The sequence below is a fragment of the Musa acuminata genome, chromosome BXJ3-8 (assembly GCF_036884655.1).
Source record: "Musa acuminata AAA Group cultivar baxijiao chromosome BXJ3-8, Cavendish_Baxijiao_AAA, whole genome shotgun sequence".
NCBI classification, from domain to species: domain Eukaryota; kingdom Viridiplantae; phylum Streptophyta; class Magnoliopsida; order Zingiberales; family Musaceae; genus Musa; species Musa acuminata.
Window position 1 is genome coordinate 6,262,501 of NC_088356.1, and position 20,173 is coordinate 6,282,673.

Consider the following 20,173-nt stretch of genomic DNA (forward strand, 5'->3'; position numbering starts at 1 on the left):
AAAATAGCTTTGAATGAGTTTCACCAACATGGGAGGGACATCTTAGCTGAAAAAAGGGCATGGGGGACAGTTTTACAAAGCCCCTGAGACATCTGAAGATCAGTTTCAGACTGAACAGAATGAAACTATTGTAACTACCCAGCTGAAACTAAAATCATCATACTAAATCCTACAGGAACTTAGATATTCACATCTTCGGCCAATTTCCGCCTGAAGTAGCAGAAACTTAAAGCATTATCACTGTTTCCATTTGAACTATTTTGCCTTTGCACAGAAGATTTAATGTCTACAAAGATTTTAATTGTTCTGCACTTCCAGGTATGTGGAACTGTGTCCTCATGAGAACTAATATATGCATTCAAGAAACCACAATCCAGAATCACAAGAACTAGAAATTTGTGTGTTTTGTACAACTATGATTTTTAAATGATTAGTACATGAGAGTGCTTGGCCAGCACTGAGTTCAGTTCAACCAGATAAAGATAGTTATAAACTAGTTGCCTAATTCTGCTGCTAATATCATTATCGACCGTCTCATGATGTTGTCCATCAATTTTCCATTATAATATTGATACTATTAGCTAAGTACATGAGGCCTTTTTAGGAAACTGATATTATCAGCATGATTACATGAAGCCTTTTCACTTTTTAAGATTCTACTTAATGGTATGCTGCAAAAACTGATCTTAGAGATAGAATAAACGTCCATTCTAAACCTTCGAACCAAACAGTTGATGCATGAAAATGATAAACAGTGAACTCACCAGAAATAATTGTCCTATAAAGCCCAAGCTCATCAACTGTCCTGAACCATGAAAAAAGACAAGTTGCAGCAACAGCTGTATAAAAATTTAAATAACTGTAAAATAAAGAGAATGTAAAAAAAGATTCATACTTGAGATGCAACTCTTTCACAAAGCTTAACTCATGCAATTCAGATACATTAGAAACACCACAGCAAACCGCCTTTTCTCCAGCCTAAAAGCAAACACAGATAAAACTAAGACAAAATTATCCAACGCTATATTGGAAAACAGAGAAGAAATGGACATATTACCAGCAAAAGATTGTTTGTCGTCTTGCCCATGGCAGAGAGCACGATCACTGGTCGTTCTTCGGGAAAGCTAAGAATGAGGCCAGCAACCTCTTTCATCCTCTCAGCTGAAGCTACTGACGACCCGCCAAACTTCATCACGATGCTGAGCTGGGCAGGATTCCCACCACTACCTTGCCTCAAGGCCACATCCTTCTCCACAACGTCCACAACGGCAGACACCCTTCTCTCGCAACGCACCTTCAAAACTCTCCTCTTTCCGCATATCCCCTCCCTCTGCCGACAGAGTGACCTCGAAGACGACTCAAATCCGAGCTTACTCTGGAAGCTCGAAGAGAAAGAAAGAGAAGTCGACAAATCCCTCTTAACCACAACACAACAGGATCGACCACCAAACTGTGTGGCCACTGTCATCGCTGGGGGTAAAATCAAATCTTGTCGCCAATCCTGAACCAAAATCAAGCTAATACAACGATCCATATCATGAAACATTTATCTAAAAACGTACGTTTTAATCCAATTCAAACATCTAAAGCCAAAAGAGGACTCAATTCAAGATTCAAGAAAAAGGCCGAGCGAAACGCATCAAGAATATAAAGAACCACATAGCGAATACAGCAAAAGGAAAGCCTAATTCGTCACAATGGGAAGGATACGGACGAACGGGAGGGCCGAAAGAGGACCCAATTCAAGAAAAATTCGTGATGAATCCATCGGACATAATGAAGTAGAGCGAAGGGAGGCCTAATTCGTCACAATGGGAAAGATTGGGAAGGACGAGAGGGATCACGAAAGGCGCGAACGCATACCTCGAAGAACGTAATGGGAAGAGGGAGAAGGACGGCCCTCGTCGGGGACGAGACAACGAAGGAGAGAGAGAGAGAGCGCGAGCGGGGCGGCGGAAGAGTGGCAGGCGGGCGGGAGAAATAAATAGAGGCGTACGCGGCCGCTTGTTTTCGGAAATCGACGGCGGGGATTGGACTACCGAGTGGGACCCAGAAACCCGAGGCGTGGAAATCGCCGGCTCAAAGGGGTCAGAGGTACCGTGGGTGAGGAGATCGGGACGTGTGACGCGAAGTTGCCGCGATGAGGCGGGGGACAGAAGTCTGGTCACTCTCGGCACGGCATTCGTTACGGGCGACGGCGGAACAAATAAGAAGCAAAAGTCGAGACATGGAAAGAAATAAGATACAAATCTTTATTGGTCGGTACAAATGGCGGTGAGAATAGCCACTTATTGCCCGCCATGAGCTGTCGCGCATATCTATTATGGAACGCGCATGAACAGTAATATCTTATTTTAAGAACGTACGGCGCTTCATAAGCTCATAATAGAACATAAGGAACTCGATAGATCACGGATTAATTATATAATTAATTATCTTTAACAACTTAATTTTTATATTTTTTTAAAATTTATATTCTGATTTCTATACTTAAAAAATAAAATATTAATATTTCGAATTAAAAAGATAATTTGACAGGGTTACAAACTCAAAATAGAAAGAGATTTTGTTGGACTAAGTAAGTCAAATGTTTCATCTTGATATAAGAATCGTAATGTATCTTTTGAAAATATAACGATCATGAGTTAATATGTAAGGATTAATTATATATTATCTTATATAATTAATTATTTTTAATATCTTGATTATATATTTTTAAAAGTTATATTGAGATTCATATAGTTATGAAAGTGAAAATTAAGATCCTTATATAGTGATACTTAAACATGTTTAAAAAAATAATTTTACGGGATTAAAAATCAAGAGAGAAAAATTTTGTTGCAGCAACAAAGTCAAATGTTTTACCCTCGATAAGTTTAAGAATCTCAATTTAACTTTTCAAATGATAGGAAACAAGGTTAAAGATAGCTAATTACAATATATAATTTATAATTAGTCATATATATATATATATATATATATATATATATATATATATATATATAATTTGAATTTGATATTGTTAAATCTTGAATTTTGATGATGAAATCAATTGATGAGTTTATGGACTAATAAGCGTTTGAGATAAGTGACGTAGGAGAAACTTCGATCATGGACTCGAACTATCGAAAAACAAATCATTGAAATATAAGAATCAGACGTTGGGCTAGAAAGCATCATGTTAGAGATTGAGCATTGGGCTGAAAAGATCGGGTATTGTGCCAAGAAGATCGGATGTTGTGAGAGGTCAACATGCCGATAGATCGGGCAATACATCGAAGGAAAGGACAATACGTTGAAAGTTTGGACGAAGTGTCGGATGAACAAATGACATGTCAAACAACGTATTGAAGGCTTCATGATTGTAATTAAGGTTGTTAAGTCTTCATCAAAGTTGTTTAGAGTCTAATTGAGTTAGTTTTGGGGCGTAATCATGCCAACTTAATTAAGAGCCCATTGGGCCTGAACTAAGGTCGAATTGGGCATGTTGGAAGGCCAATTCAGTGACCTGGGATTGGGTTGGGTGGTTGTACCATCAAACCTAGGCGATGGTACCGCTTGAGAGCTAGAAAGCATGGTTTGTATTTTTTCAAAAATCTCGATAATAGTATTGCCCAAGCAAGCGATGGTACCGCCAAAGCCCAAGTTCCCAGGCTTTGTCAAGCGACAAGTAGTGGTACCGCCAGAGCCCAGGTTCCTAGGCTCTATATGATGGTAGTATTGCCCGACACAGGTGGTAGTACCATCAATACCCCAAAAATCTGAGGATTTGAATATTTAACTCAATTTTTGAAGCCATTTGGGGTCTATAAATACCCCACTCATACTTGCTTGGTCAAAGCATGAAAACCTTGTGATTTGAAGTGTGTAAACTCTCTTGAAAAGTATTGAGTCTCTTCATCTTTAAGTTTAGAGATCATTCTAAAGAAGGTATGAAGTTTTATTATAAAAGAGGTGTTAAGGTTCTCTCCTAAGCCTGTGAAAAGGAGAAAGAGTTGTAATAAGTATTTGATCTTCGGTTATTGAAAAGAAGATCGGTAGTGAAAGTCGGTGGCCTTGAGGGAAGAGAAATCGAGAGTGGACGTAGGTCGAGACGATCGAACCACTATAAATCTGGTTTGCATTTCTCTTTATGTTTTTCCTTGCTATTACTAACCGATTTATTTGATCATTACCCTTACTCACATTCTAAGTTAAATGTATTTTAGATACGTATTTTTTGATAAAAAAAATAAAATCAAAACTTTATTTCGAAAGCACTAATTCACCCTCCCGGTGCCTTTACGATCCTAACATATACAACGATAAGGTATAAGATGATGTTTGATCTCTTTGTAAATAATTTTTAGGATAGCTTACATGGAAGACAGTTAATATAAGCTATCCCCCGATTGGAAAAATATTTGCTTCATTAGAAACTCAACACATGTAAGCTCAATCAATAATAAAAGAGTAAGACATATAAGCCATGTGAACACTCGTTCAAAATTAATAATATAAAAAATATTTTAAAAATAAAAGGACATAGAGCATTCTACTTGTATCGTGAAATATTCTCCTTCGTTAAATCATTGTAAAAGGTTATCGTGGGCATAATAATCGAGATGATTTACTTAATCTTTTAACCTATGCATTGGAGGGAACATATCAAGAGCTATACTTAGCCTCGATCTTCGTATAATGATCACGAGACAAGTTCCTAATCCAAGTTGGGCTAGTCTAATTATCACTTATAGCATCATTGTCACTATTAATTGTCTAATAGCTTAAATATTTTTTTGATAAAATATATCATAATTTTCTGATAGTTATGAGGGGTCAAGCTTAGACTCGTGTTGATAAACTAGCTTTCGTCCATTCTTTTGATGCCCAATAAGGAGGAAAGCACTCTACCAACCGAAGCACATGACCCTTTTCCTTGAGAGACACGAAAGTAGGGGTATTATTAATCATGTACGTCTAACATTTGAGATTGAATCCCGAATTTCTACTAGTCCGGATAAAGATGAACAACTCCTTCCAACGTTTATGGAAACTATAAGCTCCTCTCACCTTATACCCATCTTGAATGATAAGATAGTACTTATTACCTTTTTTTGCATACTCAAAAGCAAGAGTGAAACAAGTCACGGATTGGGAAAATACCAACTTAGTAGTACTCCCCGATAACAAGATAACACTACAAGTTAGGTGCCCTGTGCAAGAGCAAGATACTCTACTATTGGAGGCATGCCACAATGAGCAGATGAAGGGGGAACTTAAGCCTCACCTCTAATGCATTGGTGCAAAGCAAAGATACCTACTCATTAGGTTAAAGAGATGTTGTCCAAGCTAAGGAGCTTGCATCTCATACTCAATCAGAATGAAATACCAAAGACGCAAGCGATTTAGATGCTCTAGGGTCAATACAAAATCCTAATCATATAAATCTTTCATGATCCGAGTATCTACTATCACCATCGATCCTCTTGAGGAGGAGGAAGTTGGAACCATTCCCATCCTAATAGGATTTTGACTCTCTTGAGCGAGAGAACATTTTCTAACCTAGGGTGCGAGATAGGGAAAGAATACACTAGTAGAGTTGAAGGTGCAAAGTGAGTCCCATCATTAAAAGGGCGAGGTTTATATGCTAAGTCCACCGTCTTATCTTTGTATATGTCTCATTAATTTCTATATTTTCCATCAATTTCCTACTCCATGGTGACGTGAGCTATCTCCCAATGTTCTTGCTAAGTTGATGAAACTTTCTCGCTCGCCAAAGTATTAATTAACACTAGTGTTTATCGAGTCTTGGAACTTAGCCAAGATGCCTCAAAGCGCCCTTCTTAAGCAAAACCTCCCAAGAGCGCCTAATACATTATTCTCGGACTAAGCATCCAAGAACGCTCGATATGTCCTTCTCGAGCTAAGCAACTAAGAGTGTCAGATGTACCCCTTCTCGAGAAAAGCATCCAATGTATTCTTTTCGAGTCGAGCATTCAAAAGTGTTTGATGCGTCTTTCTCAAGAGATTCTTAATACATTAATGATTATATGATTAGACCACTTGAAAAAAAAAAAGGTACCTGGTTAGAGCATCAAATATATTAGCTCTCTTAATTTTTAATTCTATGAAATTATCTTTTTAACCCTAATCTCAATGTTTTACTTTCATAAATATAGGAATCCCAATATAGTATAGGGATCAAGATGCCAAATATAACTAATTACAAGTTATAATATATAATTAGATCAAGACTAATTATAGATTAACGTTTGTAATTAGTTATCTTTAGCATCTCGATCTCTATAATTTAAGAGCTAACTAGCTTATTAAATTTTTAAGATAACTTAATAATTATATACTTGTCTGACTTATAAAAAAAATTAATCTTAATCTTATCAATTTATGATGTGGTACTAATTAAGATGTTATAATATATATATACATATACATATACATATACATATACATATACATATACATATACATATACATATACATATACATATACATATACATATATATATATATATATATATATATATATATATATATATATATATATATATATATATCAGGTCAGCTTAATTATATAGCACGGAGAAAGGAAAACTACATATAATATTCACAGACTTCTATCACACTGTTTTTTCTTGAACAAAGAAGTTGTCCTCACACGTAAATTAAAGAAGGGAGATATGTTAATAATAATAGAAATGTATAAAAAATATATAAATTATAAATTATAAAAAATAGAATGAGAGTAACTTAGTATATATTTTCACCGATAAATTATAAAAAAAGCTCAAGTTTTCATTATTTTTTGTAAAATATGTACTTTTGTTTTATTTTAATATAGCATTTTTTATTTTCTAAAAGACGAGATTACCCCGTCGCTCCGTCGTGGTCGCTACCGTCTCGCCATGATTGCCTTCGCTCCGCAAGGCCCTACCGTCCCGCTCCCCGGTCGTCGCCTCGCCGCTCAGCCATCCCCCTCGGATCTGGAGCTCCGTTGTCACTGCCACACTTGTCGGGAGTGACGGGGCCATCCATGAAGCACCGAGGAAGAGCCGATGGAGGGTGGGATTGGGCGAGGGGGCTCCTTTGTCTAGCCCTCGTGGTTCCCCCTGTTTGCCCTTCTTTGTTGCGCCATCTTCGTCGTCGCTGCTTTCTCCACTATCCGAACCTTCGGAGGTAACCCTTATGGAACTCGTTCTTTCGTTGTTTTGCTGATGCTCAAGATTTGTGATCCATAAGGGTGTGGAAGAACTGCGTGTGATTTCCTGGAGACCTAAGTGAGGCGGACGACAGGGCCTTGCGGGACGACAGTATGATAGGCGACGACGAGGGAGAGAGGGACGGCAGAGCTACGGGAGGCGATGACAACCATGGTGGGATGGGATAATTTCGTCTTTTGAAAATAAGAAACATTTTAGGAAAATAAAGTAAAAAAGAAAGCCTCAAATAATAAGAACTTGGGTTATTTTATTTGTCTTAGCTTCGTTTCACACCCAAAATATCTGCGTCACCGTCTTAGCCCGTAATCGTGGCGTCCGGGAGAAGTCCAACCCCACCACCACCAGCATATTTTTCCGTTCCACTAAATTCCTACGTCCCATCTACCAGCGTCATGATTCGTCAAAACTGTGGGGACCAGGGACTCACGAGTGGATATCGTTTAATAGGTAAGGAAAAGTAATGTTGTGTCCATGGTCGACGGCCCGCTCGCGGCCACGTTTTCCCACCGCCTGTGTCGTTTCACAACGGTGACATTAATATCACCCGTACCGCGAACCTTACCCCCACGCTTCTCCTTCTTCTTCTCTGCAACAGGAGGAGACCAGATTAGGGTTCTTCCCAACCTAGCTTCATCTCCGGCTCATCTCCCCAGGTAGGGCCCTAGCTACCCTCCCCGTTTATCTTCGATAGTTGATTCGATCTTTGCTTCTCGTCTGAGGTGTCGATGAGTTAGGGATTTCTAAATTTCTTGAGAATTTCCAAGGTTGCTGGTTTTGTTGGGAATTCTTAGTTTGCTCCCGTCGCCTTGGTAGATTCCTAATGAGTTATTTGATGGAGATTTTGCTTGTGAGTTGGAATTCGATTCTTGACGAGTAAGAGAAATATGCCAAATCGTTGGCGGATGAATTGCTTTGTTAATCTTAGAACTGCTTTCTTTTCTTGGTATACATAACGGAGCGCGTTCTGGAACAATATCTTTGGCAGTTCGTCGGGAGCCTTCAGGTTGTATCAGTGAGTTAGTAGCGATTTTTTCTTGGATTTACTGATTGGTCTACTTGGTCTTCGTAATCATGATCGTGCCTATTTATGTTCGGCAAAGATATTGGTGGATAATTTTTTAGGTCATTTTGGTTTCCGAACCTCGTCAAGCTGAAAAAGGGTTGTCATGATTTAACCTTTTCTCTCAGGTTCTTCTTAATTTACTTGGCAATCATTGGGATCATGAGTTCTTTTGTGAAAATTGATTGCATGTACGGTAATAAGAATTGATAATGAGCAGTTCCTTTCATGATCCTCTTCTCGTCGATTAAGAGATTCATAACTCGGTTGTCATGCATTATCCGGAACTAGTTCCTTTCGTGAACTTTACTCTGGTGATTTTCTTCTATCACGATCATTGACTTTAATCCAATTATGTTAATTCACCATGATGATACTCATACTTTCTTAAGTGACTTGATATTGCCCCAATAGGTACTATCTTGTGGGACTTTAAATGCTGAGCCAACACTTTTTATGGTTTATCACATATTCAATTAGTTGGTTTTCCAATGTGATGATCATTGTGATTTCTATTACTTGTGATGATTGAGCACATGGATGTTGACCTGTATTGATTAATTGGTTTTCTAATGTGATAATCATTGTGATTTGTCCTGTTTAAACTGTTCTTTTCCTCCTTGAAAGGGTGGTAAGGTACAAGTCCGGATGCTTTTTCTCTTTCGGTTGTTAGAAAAAAAATTGTAATGTTTACAAGGGAAAGGGAGAAAAAAAAAAATCTTACACAGTTAATTATAAAGTTTCTTTTGTTCACTTTTTTGCTCAAATTTGATGTTTTGAGTCTGATGCTGTGAGTATGCTAGTTTTTGAAGCTTTAACTTTTGTATTGTTGGAGTGTGCCCAAGATTCTCCTGAAATGAATGTTTATAACAGTAAAGCTATCGATTTCATAATGAGGGTGTTTTCCATTAATATGTAGCATTTTCTTGATTACAAAAAAGGTGATAGGTTCTGTTCATTTTGATATAGACAAATAGCAAATCTGAGATGTAGATGGATTAAACTAATCTCTACATATGTTGGAGAAATGCTACCTCAGCTTGTCAGGTGCATGATTTTCACGTCTTTTCCTTTTTTGATAAACTTAATAAACTATTATGTTACTTTTAAGATAATAAGCTCTTCTTCTCAAGTATGAATATATAATCGTAGATATGTCGGACTAGCAGTACTTTGCCATTCATGATTGCCATTGATATAAACTAGTTACATATTAAATCATGACAAATTTCAGGATTCATTTCACATATGTATTATCTTTATGACGTGACATTGAGTGCTGTTGGTACCCTCATTTCATTCTTTTTTCCCTTTTCCCTCCATCATCTTTCCTCTTTGTTTGTCATGAATTTGATCTTTGGATGGACAATTTCTGGTTGATTATCAGTCATAGCTGGTGAGCCTTTCACTTATTTTTCAATGCTGATATCCTTTTTGTGATTCAGTCTACTGTGTATATGAATTGGAAGTAAGCACCATCACATGTCATATTTATTGGTAATCCTGACCATATGTTCCAGCATAGCTTTCTTAATAATGAGAAATTAATTCAGAATTTCAGTGTTCTGTTTACTTAAACATTTGCTTTCTCTGTCAATGATTTTTTGCTGTAAAAATAGCTACAATTGCAAGACTAGCTCCAATTAACTTCTTGCAAATAATTGCAAGATTTTCTTGTAAAGCTGTCATGATCCAGCTTATGCATTTTGCAGATTCCATTACTTTTTTTAAAGAAGATGGCTAGGCCTTTATTCAAATCATCTGTCCTTCCTGATGCTGTGTCTGGAAGTGTTCCTTTATTTCAAGGTTCTGGGAAAGCTAGGAAGCCTGCAAACATGATGTGCAGTAGAAGATCATCACAGCTTCGATTCTTAGGCTTCACAGGCTTGAAAGGTTCAAATGATTTGCATTTAGTGTCTGGACCTAGCAAAGATTTCAGATTAGCTGTGTCTGCTTCAGTCTCTGCACCAAAGGGAAAAGCTTCTCGTGGAGTTGCTGTAGCTATGTTTGAACGGTTCACAGAGAAGGCTATTAAAGTTATTATGCTTGCACAAGAAGAAGCAAGACGACTTGGCCACAATTTTGTTGGAACAGAACAGATATTGTTGGGTCTTATTGGTGAAGGGACAGGTATAGCTGCTAAAGTTTTAAAATCCATGGGCATAAATCTTAAAGATGCTCGTATCGAGGTTGAAAAAATCATTGGAAGAGGCAGTGGGTTTGTTGCTGTAGAAATACCATTCACACCTCGTGCAAAGCGTGTTTTGGAGCTCTCTCTTGAGGAAGCTCGTCAACTAGGTGCCTTGATCTGGAACTTCCTCTCAATTACAGAACATTATCCATGCTTGTCTTTTCTTGTTATGGACTATAGTTTGTTTTCTTCTGAAGCTGAGGACCTGATTTGCTCCCTTTACCTTGCTATTTTCTATTTTTAGTGCAGTTCACTAAAATAATCACTACTAAATTCCTTAATTCTTACATTATATCTAAATTTTCCCATGGCACAATGTTCATTATTTAAAAAAAATACAAGCATTATATACTATATTTTGAAGAAGAAGATGCTGAGAATTTTTTGGAGTTGAGATGTTAGAAATAAGACAAAATTATGGAAGCCAAGAAAAACCACTGTACTTTGTTTTATACTATTTTGACATTGTATAGTCCCTATATGGAATAATTTTACTTTTTTGTCTAAATATTTTGCTATGCTTCTTACTTGCACTTTTAATTATAAGTAAATTCTGAGTTATGAAAAAAATTGTTACATACTAAACAAAAGTTGTATAATTTTAATAGATGGAACTAGTCAACTATTCCGAATTCAGATTTTACTAGTAAACAAAACATTCCTTTGGTTAGTTGCATAAACCTAGTACATCCTGATGCCTTAGTTAATTTGAATTTCAAGCCTAAGTATCCAAGAGTTGATTTAGATCATTATAAATATTTTATCTAGGAATAATGGCTTGAAAAATTGTTTGTGAGGGAGTCGATCAGATAGCCAAAAAAATTGTTACATACTAAACAAAAAACTTTAGATGGATATTTCTTAATGCATCAACATTTGACATATTGTCACGGACTTAGCTGGAATTGCCTAAGTCGTGAGACACCCTTGCGATAATTGTCACGGACTTAGTTGGAGTTGCATAAGTCGTGAAGCACCCTTGTGCCAACTTCTCAGACTTAGCTGGGATTGCCTAAGCCATGAGGCGCCCTTGCGGTATATGCATCCGCAAAGGGTCAGCCTTGTTACAACCTCGTGCAGGTCCCGAAGGACCTATAAAACAGCAAGTTGATTAGTTTGAAAACGAGCGATGGACAAGTCCCGATGTCTCGTAAAGAGGGAAGCTTTACAAGTAATTCAGTGAGCACCTTGAGTGCAAGAAAGAAAAGAGAGGAAGGAGAAAACAAGGCATTTGGAAGGTTGAACGAACAGTTACAAGTCCGCAAACAACTACTCACCAGGTGTCGGCCGCGAAGGCAAGTTCCCGTCAAGTTAACGTGCGAACTTATGAAGAGTATTCGACTCCCGACACTATCCCAAAGCCCCATCCCCCCCTTGCCCCACCCGGGAGTTTCTAGGGTGCTGAGATGGCTGACGTTTCGCGTGTAGCTGTGGTCTGCAGAAAGCAAGCTGTGGCACGCGAAAACGGAGCCATTTTGGGGCAGTTTTGCCTGGCGCGGCATGCGGTCGTACTGCAGCATTGCAACCTGTTCGAGCTTATATTTTTTATAAACAAAACACACGAAATCAAGGCAAAACATACTGCCAAACATATGTACAAGTATGCAAAAGCGATGAATGGTTCGTTGAACGAAGTTGTTGCAGATGCGCGATGATCGTTCGTGACAATACATCAACATTGAATCTTATGGATATCTTGAATTATCTCATGTTATAATTATCCTTTTATTTTGTTCATATTGAATGACTCTAAGATTGTAAACTTTACACATTTGATGCTCAAATTGAATTTCAAACAATAGTTTTAGGAGGCATACGAACAAGAGACCAGTAATGAAGAACAAAATGGAAAGCTCAAGTAAAAAGCTCATGATGGACCTGCTTTTAGTGTGGATGCAACTTTAATTGTCAATTTAAGTTTGTTTGGGTTGAGACAAGCTGAAATGAATGAACTCACTGAGACCAGCTAAAATTAGTTAAAATCTAATTGAAACTGATTAGTTTTGATGAATGTTGATCGGAACTGGCTGAAGATCCTGTTTTTAGTCCTTTTTTATCGTTTAAGATTGCAAATCAACTAATATATGTAGAACTTGGTTAGTTTCGGTGAATATCAACCATAATTGGTTGAATATTTTATACACAATCCATTTTGGATTGATTAATATTGAACTATCGGTTTCAGGCAAACAGATTGGTTTCACATAAACTTAAATCTTGGTCGTTACCCTAGCCATGCATTTTGGCATGTCTAGGCACACATTTAAGCATACTGTTCGATAAAGACATGCGAAAGCTTTGTGCCAACCGATGCCAAAGATACTACTATGCCAAATTTTGGCCTGTACCACATCATTGTAGGAGCATGCTAGTTATTGCAGAGTGATTCTGTGCCATGCTCTAAAGGTATCAACTTGTCTCCATGCCATGATACAAACCATCCATGGTCTAAACAATATTGTAATTAGCTTACTAATTTTGGATCTTTTGTTTCAGAAAGATTTTGTTTTGTCTTATTCATATTGCATCTTGGATAAATGTGTTGCTGGAGGAAATATCTCTGTGGATGGTGAAATCTTTGTCTATGTTTATAGTTGCTTATATGTCATATTCAAAAAAATTTATTTCTGTATGTCTGTATTATTTTATCAAGTCTCCTTAAGGGAACGTATGAATCATTAAAAGGGAAGTTCTTCATGTTTAGGTCATAACTATATAGGATCTGAGCACTTGCTACTTGGATTGCTTCGTGAGGGTGAAGGTGTGGCAGCTCGTGTACTTGAGAACCTTGGAGCTGACACTAGCAACATCCGGACACAGGTAAGCTTTGGTATTCTACTTTATTTAAGCCACTGTGAAGCTTAAAATGAGTTTCTTCTATAAGGTTATTCGAATGGTTGGTGAAAGCACAGAAGCTGTTGGTGCTGGAGTTGGAGGAGGAAGCAGTGGCAATAAGATGCCTACACTTGATGAATATGGAACTAATCTAACAAAGTTGGCTGAGGAGGTAGTTCTTGTGTTATGTAAGAATATGGAAGATAAAAGCCAAGGAAGGTTGCTAATCATTTGGTTTTACCATAGGGAAAGCTAGATCCTGTTGTTGGTAGGCAGCAGCAAATAGAACGTGTGGTCCAGATTTTAGGAAGGAGGACAAAGAACAATCCTTGCCTGATCGGTGAGCCTGGTGTTGGGAAGACAGCAATTGCAGAAGGTCTTGCTCAAAGAATAGTTACTGGTGATGTGCCAGAAACAATTGAAGGAAAGAAGGTTGGCTTATGTTACAAATGTTTAACAAAATGTCTTTTCTTTTCCTTTTTGTGGTTTTCTCTCTAATATTTATTAAGTTCCCAAGACACTTTATATTTTTTTTATTTTTAGTTTTAACTTGTGTGATTTGGGATTATAGTTACAAAGTTTCTGTAAATTATTTCATTGCTTGTTGTTTGGAAGTCATCGTTGTGTCACTTATTGCTTATTTGAATGTTTGAACAAAGGTCATTACACTTGATATGGGACTCCTTGTTGCTGGAACCAAGTATCGTGGAGAATTTGAAGAAAGAATAAAGAAACTGATGGAAGAAATTAAACAAAGTGATGAGATAATACTCTTCATTGATGAGGTACACACTTTGATTGGAGCAGGGGCAGCAGAGGGTGCAATTGATGCTGCTAATATCCTAAAACCAGCTCTTGCAAGAGGTGAACTGCAGGTATATAGGATTTCTTTGGTGCATGATGTTTCATGTACAGATCTTTATACTTCTGCTTGATATAATTACATGTTTTCTTTCTGAAATTATAAATTCTGATCATGCTTGTGCATCACCTTTTCTTTGTTTAGTGTATTGGAGCCACAACTCTGGACGAGTACAGGAAGCACATCGAGAAAGATCCAGCTCTGGAAAGACGGTTTCAGCCAGTTAAAGTGCCAGAACCCACTGTTGACGAAACTATAGAGATTCTGAGAGGGCTTCGTGAGCGATACGAGATTCACCACAAACTCCGTTACACTGATGAGGCACTCATTGCTGCTGCACATTTGTCTTACCAATACATAAGGTTTTTACTTTTTAGAACAATCTCATTCTGCTTTTTTCATATTTTCTGTTTGTTGAGTATTGATATATTTTGCATAAAGATATGCAGGATTTTTTTCTCGGAGAATGGATGTTGGTGAATGATTAATGCACATTTTGCTAAGTCTTAGGATATTTGCATTGTCAGAATCTCATGATTGTGTACTATAAAGGTCCATGTCAACTTTATGATAGGCTAATGGCTTAATTTCAGAAGCTTGATGATTTCTTTTATGGTTTGTGTAATCCAATATAAGACCTTTATAGTACATTTCCTGCATCAATTTTCCAAATGAGTGTATTGGATATCTGCAGTTACATTTCATGCATCCAATGAAGCCAGAACCTCTTCACTCTCATATTTCTCTGTGGTTTCAGTGACCGTTTTCTCCCCGACAAAGCAATTGACTTAGTTGATGAAGCTGGTTCCCGTGTTAGGCTTCGCCATGCACAGGTTTTCTATTTTCTTATAGTGGTTCAGCACATATTACAACACCTAGAGCTTCTTAATTGAGATTATCTGTCTTTTTGCAGCTTCCTGAAGATGCCAGAGAGCTTGATAAAGAGCTCAGACGGATAACCAAGGAAAAAAATGAAGCTGTCCGCGGTCAAGATTTTGAAAAGGTGCCTTCTCTTTTGAATCTGTATCTAAAGTAATTTGCTATCAAGAAATAATTTTCTTCCATTCAAGTCCCTATGACAAAATGGATTACATTTCATGAAAGATAAATTAGAGTGAGTGTCTAGCTTTCTTTTTTTTCTTTTTCAATTTTTGGACAGGAGTTGCTCCCACTTAAGTAATTATTTCGACATGAATGATTTTTTGAAACTATACTTGATTCTTTTGACAGGCAGGAGAACTGAGAGATCGGGAAATGGAGCTCAAGGCTCAGATCTCGGCACTTGTTGACAAAGGCAAAGAGAGAAGCCAGGCAGAAAGTGAGGCTGGAGAGGGGGGCCCAGTTGTTACGGAAGCAGACATTCAGCATATTGTCTCTTCATGGACAGGAATCCCAGTTGAAAAAGTCTCAAGTGATGAATCTGATCGTCTCCTAAAGATGGAGGAGACTCTTCACAAGCGTGTCATTGGCCAGGATGAGGCCGTCAAAGCTATAAGCCGTGCTATTCGCCGAGCACGTGTTGGCCTTAAGAACCCCAACCGACCCATAGCCAGCTTCATATTTTCTGGTCCTACAGGTGTTGGTAAATCAGAGCTTGCAAAAGCTCTGGCAGCCTACTATTTTGGCTCTGAGGAAGCCATGATCCGGCTTGACATGAGTGAATTCATGGAGAGACATACAGTTTCCAAACTCATTGGGTCACCTCCTGGCTATGTTGGCTACACTGAAGGTGGCCAGCTTACTGAAGCTGTTCGACGTAGACCCTACACGGTTGTCCTCTACGATGAAATAGAGAAGGCTCACCCAGATGTTTTCAACATGATGCTTCAGATCTTGGAAGATGGAAGGCTGACTGATAGCAAGGGTCGAACAGTCGATTTCAAGAACACCCTCCTTATCATGACATCTAATGTGGGAAGCAGTGTGATCGAAAAAGGAGGTCGGAGAATTGGTTTTGATTTGGACTATGATGAGAAAGACAGCAGCTACAACAGAATCAAGAGCCTCGTCACTGAGGAGCTGAAGCAGTATTTTAGACCTGAGTTCCTCAACCGACTAGATGAGATGATAGTCTTCCGTCAACTGACAAAGTTAGAGGTGAGAGAGATTGCAGATATTATGCTGAAGGAGGTGTTTGAGAGGGTCAAAGCGAAGGACATAGAACTTCAGGTCACTGAGAGATTCCGAGACAGGGTTGTGGAGGAAGGTTACAGCCCGAGTTATGGAGCAAGGCCATTGCGAAGGGCCATCATGAGGCTGTTGGAAGACAGCATGGCAGAGAAGATGCTGGCAGGCGAGATAAAGGAGGGAGATTCAGCAATCGTAGATGTCGATGCTGATGGCAACGTTACAGTTCTAAATGGACGGACTGGTTTGCCAGAGCAATTGCCCCCAGCTATTCCTGTGTGAAGAACACCATGAAGGTTCCTAGAAATCATATGTTGTAGTAGTTGTCTAAATGCTTTTCACTCTACTGTTGCTATACTTAAACAGGTATTGCTTGCAAAGGCTGAAGGGATGTGAATTAGATGTCTGTTGTAAATGTGGCCTGAAGCAATACTACGCTTCCATGGAAAGGAAAAATAGATAGTAGTGTAAAATGTTAGTCACACATTTCATACTTTTTTCTACTCATCTATAGGGTTGTACGATGAGGAAACAACGTATTGTTGATTACCTGATGTAAGGGTTTAATAGCTAAATTGAAAATGGAGACTCAAACGTCAGTGATAATATCTTGAGTTGCAAGGAGCAACCTAATCATTGTATCAAAGTTTTAATTGTTGGTACTGTGCATAAGCATCCAATGATGACAGGGCGTGCAATTATAAGCTCCTTGAGTAGATTCATGGTCTCAAAAGTGTGTGTGTATCGTTTCTGCACTTGTCGTATTTGGCTCTGTGCTAAATCACGTTGAGGTGCAGCAGACGGTTCTGTGCTTCCCTATGACTCCGAATCATTGTTACTTTGCCATCATATCATGTCTTCGCATGCAGTCTCGGAGGTGAGCTACATTAGTTCACTGTACAATGCCTCCTCATCTGTCCACTGTTCTAGTTCTCGCCAGCTGAAGATATCTCATCTCAGCAATCCACAGCTATAATACATGCTCCAGTTGAGGAAAACTAATTATATACTCCTTGCTAATATGAAGTTGATGGCCTGAAGTAGCATATACAACCAAATTAGGCACCTATTTCGTCAGCTTTGGGTGTATCTATTCAAATCTAGATGTGCTATTTAGCGCTTCAATAATGTAATTAATGATGTGCTATTTAAGTTTGAGTGTGTCCTGCGGTGAGCTCAACACTCACACTCGATTGGCTTTTCTAAAAGGCTAGTCTGGGGCTTGCAGAGTTGGGTGCTGTGCAGAAGAGTTATCGAGAGCGAGAGAGAGAGAGAGAGAGAGAGAGGGGGGGTGTTTGGTGGGGGGGTTAAGAAGGGCTACTCATAACACTAAACAGTGTTCAGTAGCCCACTTTCAGTGTTCTGCAACACTGACAAAGCCACCTTACAATAGAGAGAGAGAGAGAGAGAGAGAGAGAGAGAGAGAGGGAGGAAATACAAACAACACTAGTAAGGAGAGCCGTTCTGTTGTCGTCTCTCTCTCGAGCTCCTATTTATACGAATGTAATAAGGCCCTTCACCAAACAACCATTGCATGAGTGTTGCCAGACAAAGTTCTGCTTTCTTTCTCTTCTTCTGCTCTTCAATAAGATGGCAGCCTTTCCATACCATCAGCCACAATTTTTACTTGCAAATAGCCCGAGGGAGATGTGGTCTTGCGACCTTCCCTCAGCAAATGCCCCTCCAGAGGTTCCTGCAGCAACCGGAGCCAAAGCCCTTGAGAGCAGAATAAGCTCCCTTGACACTGCTAACTTGGATCTGTCTTCCCCATTGGTGGTTGATTCCACCAGCGCTGAAGGGGTTCCACAAATGGAGCGTCATCTGGAGAAGACAAAGAACAGAGATGCCATCAGTTTGAGCTCTGATCAGTCCAAGGAAGTAGCAGTAGGTTATCGTTCGATGGTCAGCTATGAGTGCTTAGTAGTTGTTCGTCTAACATGTTCTTCTTTGTCAAAAGGACCCAAAGAAAAGAAAGTGTAGGAGACAGAAGAAAGAGGAAGCAAAAATGATCCCACAGCCCCCAACAGGATACATCCATGTGAGAGCCAGAAGAGGCCAAGCAACGGACAGCCACAGCATCGCAGAAAGAGTATATATAATTCTTAACATGTCAAGACATAGCAAGCTCCCAAGATGTTATTACCTATGATTACAACACTCTCCTTCTTCTTCCAATGCTCATCAGGTGAGAAGGGAGAAGATTAGTCAGCGGATGAAGCTTTTGCAGAGTCTTGTCCCTGGCTGTGACAAGGTAACATTAACTACACCAAATGAAGCACATACTTCTTCTTCTTCTTCTTCTTCTTCAAGAACTTTGCTTGTTGTCCATGATGATAAGATCACAGGAAAGGCCCAGGTGTTGGATGAGATAACAAACTACGTGCGATCCTTGCAATACCAAGTTGAGGTACTCCCACAGTTGCATGCATTCCCATGCTAGCTTTCTACTGAGCTTCCATTACACTCCCTGCAGTTTCTCTCCATGAGGCTCGCATTGCTCAATCCGACACTCCATGACTTGGATGAGGAATGCAGTGGTGGTCTTCTGGAACAACAGCTGCAGGTTAATTACAAGCAGCAACTACTTCATTTCCTGTACTGTCGCACTGTTTACCATTAGCAAGTACAGGTAGTGTGATGTTGATGGTTTTGGGGATCAGGAAACATGGAACATGTGCAATATTCTGTACTCCAAGCAAGTCCGATTCAACGACGAGACTTCGACGACGAAGCACCCCATGGCGGACAACTCTCCGCATTGATGCCTTGCTTGTCTCAGGTCAAACACATCTGCATAGATATCTAGTGTTGTCCTCCTTCCACCTTCTCGAGGTTATACACATCTGCATGCATGATCGCTCTGTTGTTTCAGGGCAATGGGACTTGTCTGCTCGTGCAAGTGGACGATCAAAGAATCTTGGAGTGGAGTGAGAAAAGAAGAACAAGCCATCATGCAAGAGCTCATTCATTACCTGTTATCTAAACCAGTGTATGATTTGTTGTGACTGTTTCCACAGCATGTCGAGTTTGAGAGCAGCAAACCTTTAATATCCTGCTCTGGAATTACTCTCAAATCTTAGTGCATCGTTGCTGCTCGACTGTGGAACTATTATGATCTGACAAACATGCACTCTTCATCGTTTCTTGATACACAGATCCCGACAAAGATGAGTTCAAATAGTGTCAACTATTAGATGAATATTATTTATAGTAATTCCACCGTCTCACTATATCCAATATTAGGTGAGATATCATTTGTCATGACTCAATTTGGGAGCAATATCTGTCTTAGGATTGCTACGAGAGATGTCTCGAAATTTAGGTGTCGAACTATATAAAAACTAAGGTTTATAGATTTTTGATGTGATTCTTTTGACGCTTAAATTAATAATAAAATAAAGTGGATATTTGAAATAAACAGTAATTGATTATTATTATTATTGATTCAATGTGAAAAAATATTCTATGATATATATAAAATAGAAGAATTGATGAACAGTAGCGAAGTCGTTAAACCTTACTATGACGCTCAGCTGACTCACTTCTGTTCTGCTAATTCTCCATGTTAACAACGGGATTGATTCCATTGGATAGATGGAGAGAGAGAGGAGAGGAATCGAGGTCCGCGGTGGCTGCGGCAGCGGCCGCTATAGAAGTAGGCAAAGCCTTCGTCATGGCTCAACAGCACCGGATCGAAGTACAAAGGCGAGGAAGACGTTCGCAGAGTGAGGTCGGCTACCGCATGGGAGGCAGCGGAATGCATAGGCTTGCTATCCGTGGACAGGAGTTGCGGTGGCCACCGAGGGCCCGCCGGGAGCAGTAAGCGCAGGGCGGCCTCCGGCGGCGGAGGTGGCCCCTCCATCTTCCCAGCTTGGTGC

The 20,173-nt window shown here is 39.2% G+C and overlaps 3 protein-coding genes across 6 annotated transcripts in view; 2 read left to right on the top strand and 1 right to left on the bottom strand.

Moving 5' to 3' along the window:
- Positions 1-2,013, bottom strand: part of LOC135646133 (aspartokinase 2, chloroplastic-like) — a 7,725-nt gene extending 5,712 nt beyond the window's left edge. Inside the window, exons 1-4 of one of the 2 annotated variants that reach the window (XM_065165328.1) lie at positions 1,864-2,012; positions 1,058-1,501; positions 896-978; positions 765-805 (exon numbers count right to left, since the gene is read on the bottom strand). In XM_065165328.1, coding sequence (XP_065021400.1) covers positions 765-805; positions 896-978; positions 1,058-1,468 — 535 coding nt within the window. In that variant the 5' untranslated portion in view covers positions 1,469-1,501; positions 1,864-2,012. Of the gene's footprint in view, positions 1-764; positions 979-1,057; positions 1,502-1,863 lie in introns of both variants that reach the window. The other variant, XM_065165330.1, reaches the window with a different exon arrangement.
- Positions 2,014-7,069: 5,056 nt separating this feature from the next.
- Positions 7,070-16,901, top strand: LOC103993454 (ATP-dependent Clp protease ATP-binding subunit ClpA homolog CD4B, chloroplastic). 3 transcript variants are annotated; one of them, XM_065162126.1, is made up of 10 exons: positions 7,070-7,176; positions 9,993-10,578; positions 13,176-13,291; positions 13,356-13,478; positions 13,553-13,738; positions 13,966-14,181; positions 14,313-14,530; positions 14,926-15,001; positions 15,082-15,171; positions 15,399-16,901. In XM_065162126.1, the coding sequence occupies exons 2-10, from the start codon at positions 10,017-10,019 to the stop codon at positions 16,575-16,577; spliced, it is 2,766 nt and encodes a 921-aa protein (XP_065018198.1). In that variant the 5' UTR covers positions 7,070-7,176; positions 9,993-10,016; the 3' UTR covers positions 16,578-16,901. The 3 variants fall into 3 exon arrangements, with proteins under 3 accessions (XP_065018198.1, XP_018686083.1, XP_009411804.1); XM_018830538.2 differs by lacking the exon at positions 7,070-7,176 and adding an exon at positions 7,347-7,373 and having other exon boundaries at positions 15,399-16,788; XM_009413529.3 differs by lacking the exon at positions 7,070-7,176 and adding an exon at positions 7,735-7,873.
- Positions 16,902-17,885: 984 nt separating this feature from the next.
- LOC135645715 (transcription factor BC1-like) lies at positions 17,886-19,057 on the top strand. Its single transcript, XM_065164356.1, has 4 exons — positions 17,886-18,197; positions 18,481-18,702; positions 18,769-18,858; positions 18,956-19,057. Exons 1-4 carry the CDS (start codon positions 17,886-17,888, stop codon positions 19,055-19,057), a joined length of 726 nt encoding a protein of 241 aa, XP_065020428.1.
- The last annotated feature ends 1,116 nt before the right edge of the window (positions 19,058-20,173 follow it).